We start from the raw sequence: 17385 nt of genomic DNA on the forward strand, positions 1-17385 counted from the left end.
ATGGATTAATAATAATGATGTTGTTTCATGTAAAGAGGTGGTGCGTTTGAATTTGGGCGGGTCCCGCCAACGGGCCGGCCAACGTGCACGGGATAGTGAATAGCGAGCGGATAGACGTAGATAGATTAGTTAAATCATGTATTGGAGCCATTGTCGTCCGGCTTAATGACAGACGGTCCTCTTAATAAGGATTATCCGGAAAATAGCGGCGGAATCGACAGGTCTGTCTCAATTTGTTAGCCCGTAATTCTAAATTTAGCATTGGCTGAGAGTCGCCGTTTTGTGTTATTTGGTCTTTTAGTGTAATCCGAGGCCGGCGGGCCGTTTTCCATCAGTCAGGCCTAACCCCTCCTAATATTAAATAAGCTCGGTTTCCTCTTCGGCTCAGTTATATCGTTTTGTTCCTCTCTCATCGGAGACAGTCGCTGACGTGTACACGTTTAAAAAAAGGCTTCAAACTCTGAAGTTTGAATGTGTGCGTTTTTTTTTCATCAAGTCAGCTGTGGATCTTCTATTGATTTTTCACAAGAGTACCGACCAATGAGAAAGACCACGACTTTTTCCCGTAGAGCGAGCTTTTTTAATGTCCGATAGTTTATAACGATAAACGATGTAAATTGTACATTAGGTCTTTTAAAAAGGAAAACCGCGAGTTTAGCGGTTCGGCTTCTGTGAAACCGTGTGCGATAAGTGTTGATAAAAATGCAGGTTGCTACTTTATTTCGAGAGGCGACGACACTACTCGGGGCTGGTATGGAGGCGCCCGAAGGGACTGGACTTAAACTGTGAGTTTCTTATTAATTTACAACGTTTCAACTGGTCGGAGGGGCCTCCGAGGATTCGAGAAGGCCCTCGACGGCGATTTTCCCGGTTGTCACAGCCGCAAGGGCCAAGATTTGAGACCCGTTTACGAGACATAACGTCGCTTCGTCAACCCGCTTCGACGTTTTACTGCGTTTTTTGAAAGTTTTCCTCTCCTCGTCTCGAATTCGGGCTCGCATTTTATAACGGCCCATCTCTGGCACACCGGCAAAACGCCCACGTTCCTTTTTCGACGGCGGATAAAGAATTAATAACTGTTATAATAATTATGTAAACAAACAATTGGCCTCGCCTATCCGACTCGGGACCTGTAAACGATTCCAGTCTTGACACCTGGCGAAGGCCAAGACGGACTTTTTTTTAACATTTCCGCCTCGACATTTTCCGGAAAATCGAAATTATAAATTTGCCCGATTTTCCGGAGCTGGAGATTTTTACGGACGATCGTCGGGCCTGTCCGTCGGCCCTGTTGTACCCAGTCCGACAAGGTCGAAACGTTCAATTTTCTCAATTCTGACAAAAGTCCCAGGGCCGAAAATGACAAAAGTCTCATCTTTTCTCCAAAAGATTCATTCGGCCATTGGTGGGGCCATGACGTTGGCTCGTCCTTCTTTCTCTCTTTCTATTTTTTTTATTTTTTATTTTTTTCTTTCAAAAACTTTCCTTAACTCCTTCCTCCTGAATGCATTACCAAAATTTAACCTCTTTCTTAAGAAATGTCAAGCTGAATACGTTTTCGGGGTCGATTTACCGAAATAGACGGTGACTGACAGCAAAAAAAAAGTTTCGACGACGAAGGCCACCGAGGGAAAATATACACGACGCCCCCAACATCGCTTCTCTTGCCATTTACAAATCCCTTTCGCGTAAAATTACGGTTTGAAAAAAGTTTAAAAAACAAAAAAGTAAAAATTCGTTTCCCTCCCCCTCCATGAAACCACAATGTGACAAGGACGGGTCATCCTTTATCCTGGAGAGTAGGAAACGGGCAGTTTAAAGTAAAATCCCACGTTAATAAAACGTTTGAGAAGTGAAAATAATTTCAGTTTTTTAGTTCTGCAAAAAAAAAAAAAAAATCAAACCACCGTTTATCAGAATTTCCATTTTACCAACTTCTACCACTGAAAATATCTCTTTTATTTTGATCTCACTCACTGGCACTTCTGACAAAAAAAAAAAAATGTCAACGTTACCAACGTAGACCACTGAGAATATCTCTTTTTCTTGGTTACTGCAGAAACTCCTTGTCTGGATTGTGTAAATTGTATTTTGTATCTACCTTAAGAACCTCATATTAAATCTCTATTGACAGAAGGTGAAAATTGTATTTCAAACTGATTCAAAACTTTTTCGATGTGTCATTTGACTGCTGCGTACAATTATTATGGACCTTTATTTATTTGTAATATAGGTAAAACCAAACATATTTAAAACCCAACATTCTTTTTCTCTCTCTCACTCTCACTCACTCACTAGTACATAGTTTTGTCAAAAAAATAATCAAACAACCAAAAATTACCAATTCAGACCATTGAGAATTTCTCTTTCTTTTGGTCTCTAACTCTCTCCCTCTCACTCACTCACTCACTAGTACATAATTTTGGCAAAAAAACAAACAACCAAATGTCAACTTTACGAACTTAGACCACTAAGAATTTCTCTTTCTTTAGGTCTGTCTCACTCACTTTCTCTCTCTAACTCACTCACTCTCACTCATTTTCTCTCTTTATCTCACTCACTGTCTTTCTCCCCCTCTCTCTCTTTCACACACACTCACTGTCTTCAAATACAACTAGAATTTTGGACACTGGTACATAGACAACTTTAACCAAAACCTTTGACATGATTCAGGATCCCACCAAATGACCAGTTTGGGATTTAAATGTTTTCACTGATTAAACAAAATAATGGTAATGGTTTGTGTCCGTTCAGTTTGGATGTGAATACTATCAAAAATGATATTAAAATGTACAAAAGGAAATCTGATAAGAAGTGGCATGCTTCAAATTAACAACAAATTTGGCAAAGGTCACAGTTTGCAATTTCTCTAGAGTAGGTTTGAAAAAAAAAAAAAAGTCGAGTATAGTTGTTATGTTAGATCTGCTATTGATGCATCTTTGTCTTATTCAATAATTAAGATTAATATAGTGTTACAGTCTGACAAGGATCAGATTACACTGATTATCTGGTTGCTGGAGTAACGGCGTACAAACCTCTATATACTGCAGATGTCCCCACTGAATCTACCACCCTCCTTGCATCTTTTGCTGATGACACTATCCTCACACTGCTGTACTATCCTCTAACCATGATACTGCAGTTGCTTCAGAAGTTCTGCAGAGACATATCACGTGTATAGCAGATTGGTGTAGGCAATGTAAATGAAGATAAATGAAAGCGAGGCGTCCATGTCATAATTACACTCCAAAGCAAATCTCTCACAGTCTACTACAATGTTCTTATCCCCTAATCCAACGCTTTCGTTGGGTTCCATTTATACTCATGCTTAACATGGAATCAGAATATGACTGAAACTACAAGTCCTAAACAGACACTATGGTATATTCTACAAACTTAAGGACGGCAATCCAAGATATCGACAAAAAATGAAGTGATAATATACAGAACGTTACTATATCTCATTTGGACATATGGAATAGAACTATGGGGAACTATTAAACCTTCCAACATCCACGCATCCAGTTTTTCCTATCAAAAGTCTTCAGACAAATTGTCCAAGGCACTTACTACGTCACTAACTTCACTGTCTACTCCGATTTCAACATTTCTTTTGTCTGTGGTGATCTTATCCCACTCCAAAATCTTGCACATCAAGGTTTCAATCCATCCATACTGCCCAAGTCGTACTTTCCTATTCAGAAAACCCGTCAGGTTGCCCTTTAACCCCTCCTATTGAGTCCCAGCATTGACTGGTTTCTATTAACATACATCCTCAGGGTGCACTGCATTTTTTTTTCAATCAAAAGTCCTCCCTCAGATCAACTATAAATGAGGTATTATGTCTCACATGTTCCTTCCATAATGGCTTTAAAATTCCATTCATCCAAAAATTAATTTCCAAAAAATTTACAAGTTCCACTATAATCTATCCCACCACCCCAATATTCTCGCCCAAACCTTGTACAACAGAACCCATTCCCTACAAATCCCATAAGGCGTCTCAAGAGGAAATAGCCTCACGACCTCCTTTCTGAGAAGTAGGTGGTGAATTTTATTTAGGGAACTGAAGTAGGAGAATAATATTGATTATTTGTTCCCCTAAATGTAAATATGTAAATAGTTGTTAATATATATATGTATCATCAACTACTTACTTATTAATCAGAAATTGCAGATTGCAATAACATATTGAAATTAAATCAGTTAAATCAATCCCCAGTATTTGCTGGATGACATCTGATTCAATCTGATAGATTGACAATCAATCACCTGTGTAATCTATACAGTGTCGTTTAGACTTGAACTGTGTTATCTTATGCTTAATAATCAATACTCAGGTCCGTTGGGTTGTTGGGTATTATAAATTTATCATTCTTTGTCCTGCGGCTACTCCACTGTATAGATCATTAATGTTCTCAGTTACTCATACTCCTCTTATCATCTCATACACCTGACAATAGTTCTTTCTCAATTCATAGCCGATATAAAAAATCACATGTAACACAAGCTTATAATTTGGTAGAAAATGAGTAACAAAATGACCCAACGGAGTATGCGCTGATGCGTACCAAGGGTGGCGAGGGTGGCTTCATGGTTAGGTTAAAAGCACCCAGACAGCTAATTGGAATATTGTTTTATCCAAAAGTTCTGGGTTTTTGTTCCAAACTTTATATTTTTAAGCTGAACATTACAGATTGAACATGCTTGTATAGCTTATATTTTTATAATGTCTCATATTTTTAATGAGTGAAGCAATTTTGATGTTGGCTTTTCAATATAATGAGTATTACATTCATAATATATTGAAGATTACAGTGTCCCTGCCTAACAAATTTTTTATTGTTAAAATTATAGAACATATTCAAAATAACAGTAGAAAAACAAACAAAATAGGTTGTATAAGTTATCTTTTATATAATTTTAATTAAATATAAAATATCCTGGTTATGTTGGATTATAAAGCCTGAAGTGGCAGCGTCGGTGGCCGCAACGGTTTAGGTGTTGACACAGTGCTCATCACTGTAAGGCAAAGGTCCTGGGTTTGAACCAGCTGCCCTGCATTCGAACCCAACATACTTACAAATGGGCTTTTTTTTTTTTTTTTTTTTTTTCAAAAACACCAGCATCCCGAGGGTTTATATGACATCTGCTGTTGTGAACCCTCGTTTAAAAAAAAATCCATACTAGAACAACCCCACAAAAAAAGTCATTATTTTTCTTACAGTTTTTACTTTAAAAATTCAAATTGACAAACCTAAATGCTACATAAACTTACAAAAACTGCTTTGTCCTTGGTTAATAATTCGCATTTGTAATTTAAAAGATGACAAAATATCTAAGGATGTCAATTTACATATTTTTTACATACATATAAATATAATATTTTTTTTTTACTTGGTTGCTTATAAAATTTCAATGCATTTTTGCACTTGAGACAAGACCATAAGCTTTGCAATTGTGAATGCAGTTTACGTGCAATTTTTTGAAAATATTTTGATAGGAGAAAAAATTCGACTTTTTCAATAATTTGTTTCAAAAATTAAATTTTATTGAAAATTTTACTTGATTTAAAAATTTTAGTTCATTCTAAGAGTTTTGTTATGAAAATCTTATTGGCAGATTAAATAACGAACATCAATTGTATCATTTTATAGTGTTAGAATTGAATTACAATAGAAATCAGTTTTACATGGCTGCAGAGATACATAAATTTATTTTAGAACTAATTTAAGCTGTCCTTTATAAAAGTTTAAAGTCAAAATGCTAAATTAAATTTATATGTGCTGTTGTATGAAATATTTTCAATTGCCTCTTGACCATATTGTCAATACATTCAGTGACCCTGGCACCAATACAAAAAAGATAAGCTTTTGTTTAGTTATAGTATTAGAAAAAAATTGACATCGGCTGTTTCTCAGCTATCATAAAAAGGAAGTAAACTATTTCCTAGAAATTTTTCTGACTAAAAAAAATAAAATTATTTCATAATAATGTTTTATGTCTCTTAAGCGTTCAAAAGTAGATACTAAAAAGCTGACCTAATTCTTTAATAGCTTTTTCCTAAAAAACACAATTTACGTAACAGAAGGCGTAATAATAAATAACATTTGATACAATGTGTTACATATTCTGAAGGAAATATGAAAATAGGAATATTATACTCATGATGTCAAAAGTGTTGGCATTGAGTACTACTTAAAATATTCATTGTGTCAAATGTGCCTTTTAATTTTGTTATTGTGGCTGAATAATACTGTTGACAATATATGGACAATATGGAGACAGCGGACAATAATACTGCACACTAAAAACTCTAAACACTAAAAAAAAAGAAGAGCCAAAACAGATGAAGACAAAGCACAACTCTTCGCTGCTGACTATGTCTGATATTTTCACTCATCACCAAGACATATAGATACCAACCACACTCCCGAGGTTGAACAACACATAAATTCACCCTTCCTGCTTCCATTACCTCCCAAGCCTTTTCTTCCTTAAGAAATTAAATATATAATTAAAAACTTACCTTCCCAAAAAGTCCCAGGACCTGATTACGATCAATGTACTGTAAAAATAAACAAAAAAAAGTCTTCACTTTCTAGACATACATTTACACCATTGAATAAGAACAGCATACTTCCTAATACAGTGGAAATATTTTGTAATTAAAATGATCCCAACATCAAAACTCCTACTGTCATGTTAGTTTCCTTCCTGTCCTAGGCAAAATCCTTGAAAAATTTCTCCTAAAAAGATTTATATCAATAGCTGAAACTACTAATATTCTGCCTCACCGACAGTTTGGTTCCACTCGTTTCACTCCACTATTCAACAGGTTGTTGTCACTTATCATCCTCTCTTGAATAGAAACAGTATTGCTTGGTTGTCTTTCTCGATGTGGCTTAAACATTTGATCAGGTATGGCATTACTGCCGCCTCGCTCAAGGTGCTGCCTTCTCTTCTTTTCCCATTGAAGTGGGTGTCCTCCAAGGCAGCATCCTGGGGCCCTTCCTATTCACAATATACTAAGCCAACATAACTGTTTTCCCTAACAATACTGTATGCTCTTTTGCTGACGACAGTCAACCTGGCATTTAATCCTTATCCTTCTCTAGCTAGTCACACCCAACCCCATTAAAACCTTATTCATTCTTGGTCTTGCAAATGGAGAACAAAAATTAACAAAACCAAATCCACCCTCATTATCTTTTATACTCTGAAAATCTACTTGTTTATTTCTTTTTCAATGGAAAACCCATCCAACCTCAGATATTGTGTGCTAACTGCATACATTGGCACTGCTGTGTCTGCTGGGTGACATCCTTTTATGTGTAACATGCTAGATCGTCACTTTCTGTTATCTCCATTGCTTTTCGCATCTAAAAATCATAATAAATACAAAAAAAGTTCTTATTGTAACGCTTTAATTGATTTATTGTTGCTTTTAGGGACTGCTACAGAGGTGGATATCAAGAGAATGGTAATGGTTTAATAAAAACGGAACCGCCACATGATGATGGTTATGAAACAGCAGGAGGAGGTGATGTGGATATTCCAAACCATCATCATGTTCCTAACCACATGGGGCTAGTGCAAAAAATGGGAAATCATCCTATAGGTGAAGGAAACATGATTAAATATGAAATGCAGGACGATCCTTATTCGTTTGTCGATGATGACCATATGATGGCACCGGTGCAGTGTCCTCCTCTCATAATGCAGCAAGCTCCAAAAAAAAGAGGCCGGAAGAAAAAAATAAAAACAGAAGAGTTGCAACCATTACACAGCCATAACCAACATGGGTAAAATTTAATTTGTGTCTATTATATGATTGTTTTTCATTACATTTATTAGCCTAAAATATTCCAAAAATAAATTAAATTCAAGTCTTCTTTGAATGATTAATGAAATTAAAATTAACATTAATCTCATTTTTTTAGCATGGGTTATCAGGGTATAATGGGATGTCTACAAAGTCCTATAAAAGATCCTAGCAGTATGAAAATTGTAAAAGAAAGAAAAAAACACGATCGTTTTAACGGAATGCCTGAAGAGGAAGTTTCGAAGAGGACTCTGCCAGATCATTTAACACAAAATTTAGATATTGTTATTGTAAGTATTTTATTTTTATTTTAACACATTAATTAGTATACCTAGGGCAAATTAGTAAAAATGGTAAAACACTATATTCAAACTCATAGGATTAAGATTTAAAAATAAAAATTAATTTTAATTACACTTTTCATGCCTTGTGATGTAAATTCATTAATTATTCAGTGTATTTAAAGTTAGGGCAGATACCACCTGATGTGGCAGCAACCGTAAGGAAATATGGCTATCTTGGGAACAAAAATGGGACAACACAACGAATAACAAACTGAAAAAGTAGTTAAATCCTGGAGATCATAAATTTGGATTAGAGGAAATTAAGTTGACAATGTTAAGTAAAGATGGTCATGCACATCTTACCCAAAGTTTTCTTATGGCAAGGGATCCACCATCAGAGTGTCAACACGCGTTGAAGTATTGATCATGAAACACATTTTAACTGATTATCCCATCTATGAGGCAGGCAGAAGCGTACAAACTCAATCTACCATGTTGATATTAGATTGTGAAAATCTAGTAAATAAAATGTAAAACACTTGTTGGACCCCCAAGGGAATTGAGGGCACTTGCAGGTCAGGGCTGGGGCTTTGTCGCTCCACTGACCAGCTGGGTTCTCATGAAACCCTGGGTGATCCTGGGAATGTGGACAAAGTGAACGCAAGCTGATGATCTGAGCTGTGGGTGCCCTGGCTGTTGGGCTGTTTGGCAACCACCTCCTGGCACCTTTTGCTGCCCCCCCCACCTTAAATCTTTCTAGGCGGACATGACCCAGGTGGTTGATCACCTTTAAATTATTATTAAAGTTATGGCAGGAAAGCTCGACATAACATATATTACCGTTGCTTTTTGTAATTATGGTTTCACAAGGTTGTTATCTCATCAAATGTTAATATGCAAATACAACAACCAGATTTTTTATTCATAATTTGTGGCTGTGATCAATTAATGAGGTGGTGGTGGGTATTGTAGAAAAGAAGAGTGCCTACAATACCCACTGCCACCTCATTCAGATTTTTTATGGTAAGCCTTGACCATTACCAACATAGATTTTGTTGGCAGTATATCTTGTGCCCACTGAAGTCTCGGGAGTATCACTAACTAGGTTAAATCTCCTCAATACTTACAATTTATATGTTTATAATTAGCATGGGGTCGTCTACATACATGGGTTTTGTTATTGGATAGAACCAGTCTGGTCAACATGTATTCACCAACCTACAGACCAAAATCATCAGCTTCGAAAGTATATAATTTACTCCAGTAAGTAAAGTAATTCCTGTCATACAGGAGGGTTTAAATCCAACTACCCATGTGGTGTCTTGGATGAGAGGACAAACCACTTTACAATACTTTCCATATACACAATTAAAAATCTATGGGCTATGCCAGGATTTGAACCAAGGACCACTAGTGGAGTAAATATGAATTGGACACCCTAACCACTCTGCCACCACCGTCCCCTACTCCAAAAGTAAGATTGAATACTCGATATTCCTCTTTCACCCTTTAAATTATATATGCAATTAGTGTAAAAAAATATTGACTTAATTGCTATTGACTTTCCGAAAACAACTAACCAAGATAGAAATGGGAAAAATTGAGAAACTTTCAGAAGTGTTCGAGATTATCATACCCACAGGGGGGGGGGGCATGGCTACTGGTCATGACAAATTTTTGATTATTGTGTTGACTGCGAATCGTCTATTCTGAGTCGGTAAAAATGACGCCTCTTCTCCAGCTCTGGATCTTGGAGGGATGCACTAAAACATTAGTAAATTCATTCAGTATTTAATTTAATGAATATGTTTATATAATATTTTAGTTTATTGTATTATATATAACACACAATGAAGGCATTCGGTTTTAATATTAACTTAACACTGTTGACTGCAGTTGTCGACTTTATCAACCTGGCTGTTGAAACTTTAAACCACTTAATTACGCAACTCACCTCACAGAAAACCATCACAAACTCTCGATAATACGGATAAGTAGGACTTACATGTACAAAAAAGGCAAACAGGGATACTAAAATACGCATAAATTAACAACAATCCATATACATCTATTAATATTTATGCCACTAAAAACTCCATACTGATCAAAAAGAAAAAGGACCGATGATTACAAAGACTGACCGGAACAATAAAATTAAAAAAAAAAACATAATCCACCAAAGGCATCGACAAACAAACACCCGTATGCACACCCCTTATAAAATATAGTCACTGAAGATGGTGAAATGCTGAAACGCATCTGACAGATCAGCCCAGTGATTGACCAAATGGTAAAGACCAAATTACAGGTTCATTAACCCTTAGACCATATGAGAAAATCTCATCATTTAAATCAATTCAGCCTGTATTGATACACGATAGGCCCTCAGTCAACGTTTTAATGCGATAAATAATATAATAATATGCATTATTATTACATATTTATTACATTATTGACAAAAACTCATCAAATTTTATTGCAGATCGGAATAAATCCAGGACTATTTGCTGCTTATAAAGGGCATCATTATGCTGGGCCAGGAAATCATTTTTGTAAGTTGTTTAAATTGATGCATTTCTTCATTATATTGTTGTTTGTTTACTTTGTGCTTGTAAGAAAAGAAAACAAGTTTGACTGAATTATTTATCAGCTGACAACACATTAAAGTAAAAGTGCACTATTTAAATAATTTTACCAGGCTGTGTTTCTTTTGTCATTGGTAAAACTGATTACATATTATCGTATTGGTATTTTTGTATACAGTGTACATCATTGCTTTTTTTCTTTCATTTCTTAGTTTTATTTTAATTTTTTTCTTTACAAATAACACTCAATGTGACAAAAACTGGACATGTATTTATTTGTTTGTTTTTTTAGAAGCACCAGGGTACTGCCTTTCCTACATTATATCAATAATTTCCCATTAGTTAATTGATAACCTCATTGATCAGCTATATAATGACATGTTTGAAAAATGGCATTAAAACGAGGTAAATTGAAATAGTAGTCAGTTGAGATGAGGATTTGGTGTCTCAAGAATTGAACTTGCGATAACTCAAGTGGTAGAAGCGCTTAAGTACTGATCTCGTAGGTTCGAGTCCTGGTCATGATACTAATTTTTCTTCTAAGCCTTCTCCCATTAAAAGAAAAACTAGTTTAAAACAACTAATAAATAATTAATAAGAATGATAATAATCTTTTTATAATTCTTTGATTAAAAATAAAGAAAATCAGTTCAATTTCATCCTTTCCAGAGCCAACTTATTGAGTGAGTTAATTCATTTGTTATAACCATTGTTCTGGAACAACGCACTAAACCCCCACTTTCAAAGCTTGTAGGGTATATGGGGGGGGGTTTGGAATCAATTTGTGTCACAGGCCTTAAGGTAGTCAACGTTGACCTTTTAGAAAAAACTTTTATATCACGGGAGAGGCTTTACAAATCAGTGCTGTATTGAACATGTTAATTGGTTTTTTAAATTGTTTTCTTTGATGAAACAATAAATTGAGTAAAAAAATTATTTATTTTTTCTTAAAAGCATGATTTTAAGTTAAGATCTTGCCTGGGCAGATTCCAACGATGGATGTAGCATAGCACATTTCTGGATGTGCTGTGCTGTACGATTCACAATGGTTTACAACAGTTCACAGGGCCTCAGGAAGTCTCGATCGATGTGAAGGTATTGGTCAACCGCGATGCAAGACGTCTAGAATCCTTTTATCCTAACCGCACTACGGAACCGTTAATGGCTTCCTTGAAAGGCAGTCATGTACAAACAGTCCGTAATGTAAGAGTGAACTCTAAAACATTCATCAGAAGGCTTGTTGAGAATAGCCTGGTCTCAAAACGTCTTGCATCAGGTTCTCTCTGGAGAGGTATTAGGTAAAAAGGCATTCATAAATCAGCATCTCGCTGGGAATCTTAAACAATGGAAGGGGCTGTCACTGACTGGCTTAACAGATGAGTGTCAGTTTGGTTTGTGGCAATCAGATGACAGGGACGGCGTGTGGAGAACACTGCTTCTAGTGGCATGTGTGAGTCACAGCCATTTCAAGGAAAGTTATGGTATAATGTGGAATGTCCTTGCCCTAAGGCCTAAGTGATGATACAGAATGGATTTTTGACTACACTAAACTACATTGAAGAAGTTGCGGTCCCACTCGCTCCATTTATTGGGGACAATATCATGTTAATGCATGATAAAGCTCGACAGAATGTAGCTCGAGTTGGAGAAGGATAACTGTGAACTGGCCAAGCTCCTGTCATGAATCTCAAATGACTCATGATACATGATGAAGAGACGGGTAAGAATCGTTCGCTGCCTCTATAATTGTTGAACAGCTTCAAACGAAGAATGGGATTCTGTTTCACAAGATGAAATATGATTGCTTAGATACTTAGTAGATTTACAACCCTCCGTGAGGCCACAGGAGGTAACTCGAGGTATTAGGAGGAACACTAGGCAATTGTTAGTTAAATGCTAATTTATCATCAAATGAATGCCCATGCTTTGTTGAACTTGCTTTCAAACCATCAAAATCAAATAATTTTATTTTATTAAAATTTATGAATTTATTTATTTATTAAAACTCATGAATTTCTGATATTTTATTTGGTCACCAAAAATAAGTATATTGTAATTAATTAATGATAAAATACGTATAGTGTGAAATAAACGAGTGTCCAGGTTTTGTCTTTGAGTGTATATTCTAGCTTAGATTGATAAGCTAGCAAGATCATTACGGCTTCTTTCAGCACATTAGTGTCACATATGGTTTGTTATGTGTTTAGTATATAATATTCAATTTATATCTGCATAATACGTATATATATTTTTTTTAAATTGTATTTGTTTAGTATACCTACCAATGCATATATTTATCTGTATATATACTACACTGGTTAATAAATATTTTGGCACATGCCAGTAATTTGATAATTGAAATTGGTTACAATATTATGATTACATTATGTGAAATAATTAAAATCTATAAAACGATGTGAATTTTCTTTTCTAGGGAAATGCCTTTATTTGTCTGGTCTGACACCAGAGCCAATGACTGCTGATGACGACTATAAACTTCTTAAAGTAGGAATCGGTTTCACTAATATGGTAGAAAGAGCGACAAAAGGCAGCGCTGATCTCACAAGGAAAGAAATCAAAGAAGGTATGGATTTAACAAGCACCTGTGTTTTCCACCTGTAAATATCCTTTGTTCTTACAGGTAGTCAAATTTTATTAGAAAAACTGCAGAAGTTTAAACCCAAAATAGCAGTGTTCAATGGAAAACTTATTTTTGAAGTATTTTCTGGAAAAAAGGATTTTAGCTTTGGACGACAACCTGAATTAGTAGATGGAACTAATACAGTAAGTCTGAATATAAAAAATTTCTAATATAATTATTTACTTTTTATAGTACTGGTTTTACACAATATTTTATTCTATGTATTCTTCTCTTGCAATTACACCAATTCAATGTTAGTTTTGATTAGTGTGTTGACTGCAGCCACAGCTTGGTCATTCTGGTTGCCCACGGTGGTATGTCACATAAACTAGTTTTTCGGTTACTTAAAAATAATGCAAATTTTTTTTATTGTTTATCTAGTGATATAAATTATACAACCCTCTAGTTGCATCCTCCGCAGCACTAAGTAAATGAAGTAGGCAACCCAGAGAACACTTGTTCAATGTGGGTGTGAAGTTAAATAAAAGTTGTAATCATACAAAATGGGTAAACAATTAAGTCAAATAGCCTAACACAGGTAGCCGAGGATTCTCAGATTCTCAGCTTGTACACTGTGGTCGTGGATTCGATTCCCACAGACCACTCTCCCCTAAAAAAAAAAGAAATATGCATGTGCTTTATGTACACATCTCCTTGGCTAATATACTAAGTTCATAAGGCCATTAAAAAATTATAATAATAATAACTAAACAAATAAACAAAAACAAATTATGTGATTTGCACAGAGCAAATGAAAAAATAACTTCCATCTAAAAAAAGAAAAGAAAAAGAAATAATAAATAAACAATGGTAGCGCTACCTTTACCCTTTCTGAGGCGGCTTTATGAATTTCAAATGGAATTGTGCAGCAGTTGAATTGGAGGGAGAGTTTAAAATTAAAACAGCAGACCGTAAAGATGGGGAAAACTGCTCTTTTGAAGGATCGAATCAAGATCATTTGATTCCTTGTCCTCTTACACCATACACAATCAACTAATTGGTAAAAATATCTAAGAATGACCAAACTCCTTGATATTGCTTATAAGAAAGAGAAGACATACAGAAGGGTTTAACATTCAACTTCCACTTGGGTGTTGTGGAAGAATGGCCAAACTACTTTACACTTTCTCCTCAATATTATTCAAAATAAAAAATTTATGTGCTATGTCGGGATTCAAACCCAGGACCCATCAGAAGCCCTAACCCCTTGTGAAGCTAACAAAACAAGCTATTTAAAAAAGAAAAAATAATTGTCTGAATTATATAGAATTGGTTAAATATCAATAAAATACAAATAAAGATTAACAGTTGTCATTTTGTTCACATAATAATTGCCAACACTGTAATTTTATTATATTTTTCTTGTGAATGAGTAAATAACATAAAAAACTAAACCAATAAAAGGGCACATATATTGTAAATAAATATTTTGATTAAAATAAAATAAAACTAAATTAACAAACTTTTTTTAAACTTACAGAACCCATCTGTAAACATTGTGATTTCTTGTAACTGGGTATAACCTGTACTTAATTAAATACTAAAATTAATAAATAAGAGCTAGAGTAATGCTCAATGCTGTGCTTTTGGTATGGCGGGGTGTTGAAACTTGAATGGGCAAGAATCCAGAAAGGCAGACCGTAGATGGCCTGGAGAATGAAATAGGAGAGCGAAGAGCATTTGGAGTGAAGAGCAGCTGGAGGGGCAAACAGGGTGAAGTCACTTGTTAAATTACTGAGTGGTGGTGAAGACAACATTCAAAATCAAGCTGCAATCACTGAAGAGTTGGTGTATTGGAGTGGAGGGGATACCGAGTTGCCACATTTCTTTTTTCCCTCAGAATGGTTCATCGTTCAGTAAAGTGAATTAACTCTTTTGATCAGCTCGTGAACAGAGCCCCATCACCTGGCCACCATTTCCAGAAGGGGAGTTAGCGTGATGGACATGTTGCGTCTTCCACAGTCAACTTGTTAGCTTTCATTATTCCATGTTACTAAAATATGCTCTAATTGTCTATTTCTTTCTTAAGCTAACTTTTAAAGCTATGTATTTTTGTTTGTTTCAGTACATGTGGGTTATGCCGTCATCTAGTGCTCGTTGTGCTCAGCTTCCAAGAGCAGCTGATAAAGTCCCATTTTATGCTGCACTGAAGAAGTTTAGAGATTATTTAAATGGTGCAGTGCCAGAAATTGATGATAAGGAACTAGTTTTTTCATATTCAAAACTAAAAAACTTTTTTGAACCTGAGATAAAGGAAGAAGGTAAAGATGGACAATGTGTTTATAATTACAACAAAGTAAATGCCGATTTGACAGATATAAGTAATTTGGGTAAAAAAGATGATGAACCAGTTCAGCCGAAGAAGAAAAGAGGACGTCCTAAAAAGATTAAAGTGGAAGGTGAACAACCAAGACCGGAAGAACAGCCGAAACCGAAAGTCGAAGACAAACAGGGAGTTCCCAAAAAAAAGAGAGGAAGGCCAAAAAAGATAAAAGTCGACAATGAGAATATACCCCAGCCTCCTTCGGAACATAGCAACCCACCTAACCACTGTTTTTCGCCCCCTATTCAATCACCAAATATGCAGAACTTCCCCTTATATCAACAACCGCATTATAATCAAAGTTCTCAATCGCCTCTCCCTACAAGTTATCACCAATCTCCAATGCAGTCTCACGGTTACAACCAGTCACCTCAGCCTCCGTCATTTACTCATTCAGATTTGTCTTCAGAAATTAGTGCAGCTATATCTTCCGAACAAAATCCAGAATCTCCCGCCCTCGGGCCGCCGGATTTTGATCCTCCAGTAAATCTTACTGAAGAGGTTAGCAAAAGTCCCAACCAGAAGGATGACGATTGTCACTTTTCTAGTCCTCAATCAAAAAAGAGTTACCAAAATTACGATGATTTTTCAACTGATTCTGATTCTGGTGTGAGATATCCACCAAAGCAAATAAATCAAGATGTTTCATCAAAGAGCCTTTCTGGCCTTGAATCGCTGGTTGACCAAATACCAAATATAACTGACAATGACCAATCTCACACAGTTGGAAGTGGTGAAAGTGAGCATATGGGATCTCAGTATTCAGAGGATTCGGCTTATCTATCTGACTATCCACGATCATCACACTTCAGCCCTCAATATAATACTAGTACTTCTAATTCATATATGCAACAACACAGTAATTTTTCAGTAACATCTCTAGCGAATAGTTCAGCTACAGATTCAACATTTTCGGTAAGTTCGTTGGCCGGTAGTTATACTCCTTCAACCTATGCTAATGTTATGGGACCTCCTATGTCTACAATGATTGATTCAAATCCCCCTTTATTTACAAATTCTTTGGATAGGGCATGCAGAATAGATTCTTCAGTTAATATTCCACCAGGAAATCCTTCGATTCCATATCCTTATCCACAGTATTCTAATCCATACTCAAATGCTAGCTCTGGTTTTTATCCGACGACGCACAACCTTCATATGCCTGGTCCAAATTTCCCTTATCCAGGCCCTTATTCAAATTCTTCCTATCCGCAGTCAGGTTATTTACCAAACCATATGTTCGATAGAATTAAACCGGATCGTATGGATATCGGGTTTGGAAGCTTCTGATAATTTTCTTAATATTTTAATTGTTCAGTATGAAAAATGGTAACCCTTAAATACAATTACTTATTGTGTTATTGTATGAGGATTTCTTGTTCTTTATAATTGTTAAATATGTTTTAATATTTAGACAAAATTTAATATTTTCATAGCATCTTCCATTTGTTGGGTATTTGGTAGAGTTATAAGCCAGTACTTTTGAAGTATAAAATTAAAATTAAAAAATAAAAAATAAAACAATTTTTTATACTTTTACAATTATATTCTTATATTACCCTGTGATATGTCAGCCTCAAGTTTTTTTCTAATATTCATAAGTTACATTTTAATGGGTTGACAAAAAACAAATTTAAAAATGGAATCAAAATTCAATACTGTTGCACACTCTTTTAGCCCAGTCGATAGAAAGGATAATTACTTGGTTACAATAAACAACATAATTT

The 17385-nt window shown here is 35.4% G+C and overlaps 1 protein-coding gene across 2 annotated transcripts; it reads left to right on the top strand.

Moving 5' to 3' along the window:
• Positions 1-148: 148 nt before the first annotated feature.
• On the top strand, positions 149-17385 carry LOC106669980. 2 transcript variants are annotated; one of them, XM_024226414.1, is made up of 7 exons: positions 149-221; positions 7452-7805; positions 7944-8115; positions 10592-10661; positions 13129-13278; positions 13336-13478; positions 15401-17385. In XM_024226414.1, exons 1-7 carry the CDS (start codon positions 166-168, stop codon positions 16946-16948), a joined length of 2493 nt encoding a protein of 830 aa, XP_024082182.1. In that variant the 5' UTR covers positions 149-165; the 3' UTR covers positions 16949-17385. The 2 variants fall into 2 exon arrangements, with proteins under 2 accessions (XP_024082182.1, XP_014255399.1); XM_014399913.2 differs by lacking the exon at positions 149-221 and adding an exon at positions 345-785.

Source organism: Cimex lectularius, unplaced genomic scaffold (assembly GCF_000648675.2).
Source record: "Cimex lectularius strain Harlan isolate CLEC.00 unplaced genomic scaffold, Clec_2.1 scaffold28, whole genome shotgun sequence".
Taxonomy (NCBI): Eukaryota; Metazoa; Arthropoda; class Insecta; order Hemiptera; family Cimicidae; genus Cimex; species Cimex lectularius.

Excerpts from the sequence above, each read along its gene's own strand:
- LOC106669980 (XM_014399913.2), top strand. The coding sequence starts at position 703 with ATGCAGGTTGCTACTTTATTTCGAGAGGCGACGACACTACTCGGGGCT. Across the intron at positions 7,806-7,943 it reads CACAGCCATAACCAACATGG|CATGGGTTATCAGGGTATAA; the intron begins GTAAAATTTAAT and ends TCATTTTTTTAG. Across the intron at positions 10,662-13,128 it reads TGGGCCAGGAAATCATTTTT|GGAAATGCCTTTATTTGTCT; the intron begins GTAAGTTGTTTA and ends TTTCTTTTCTAG.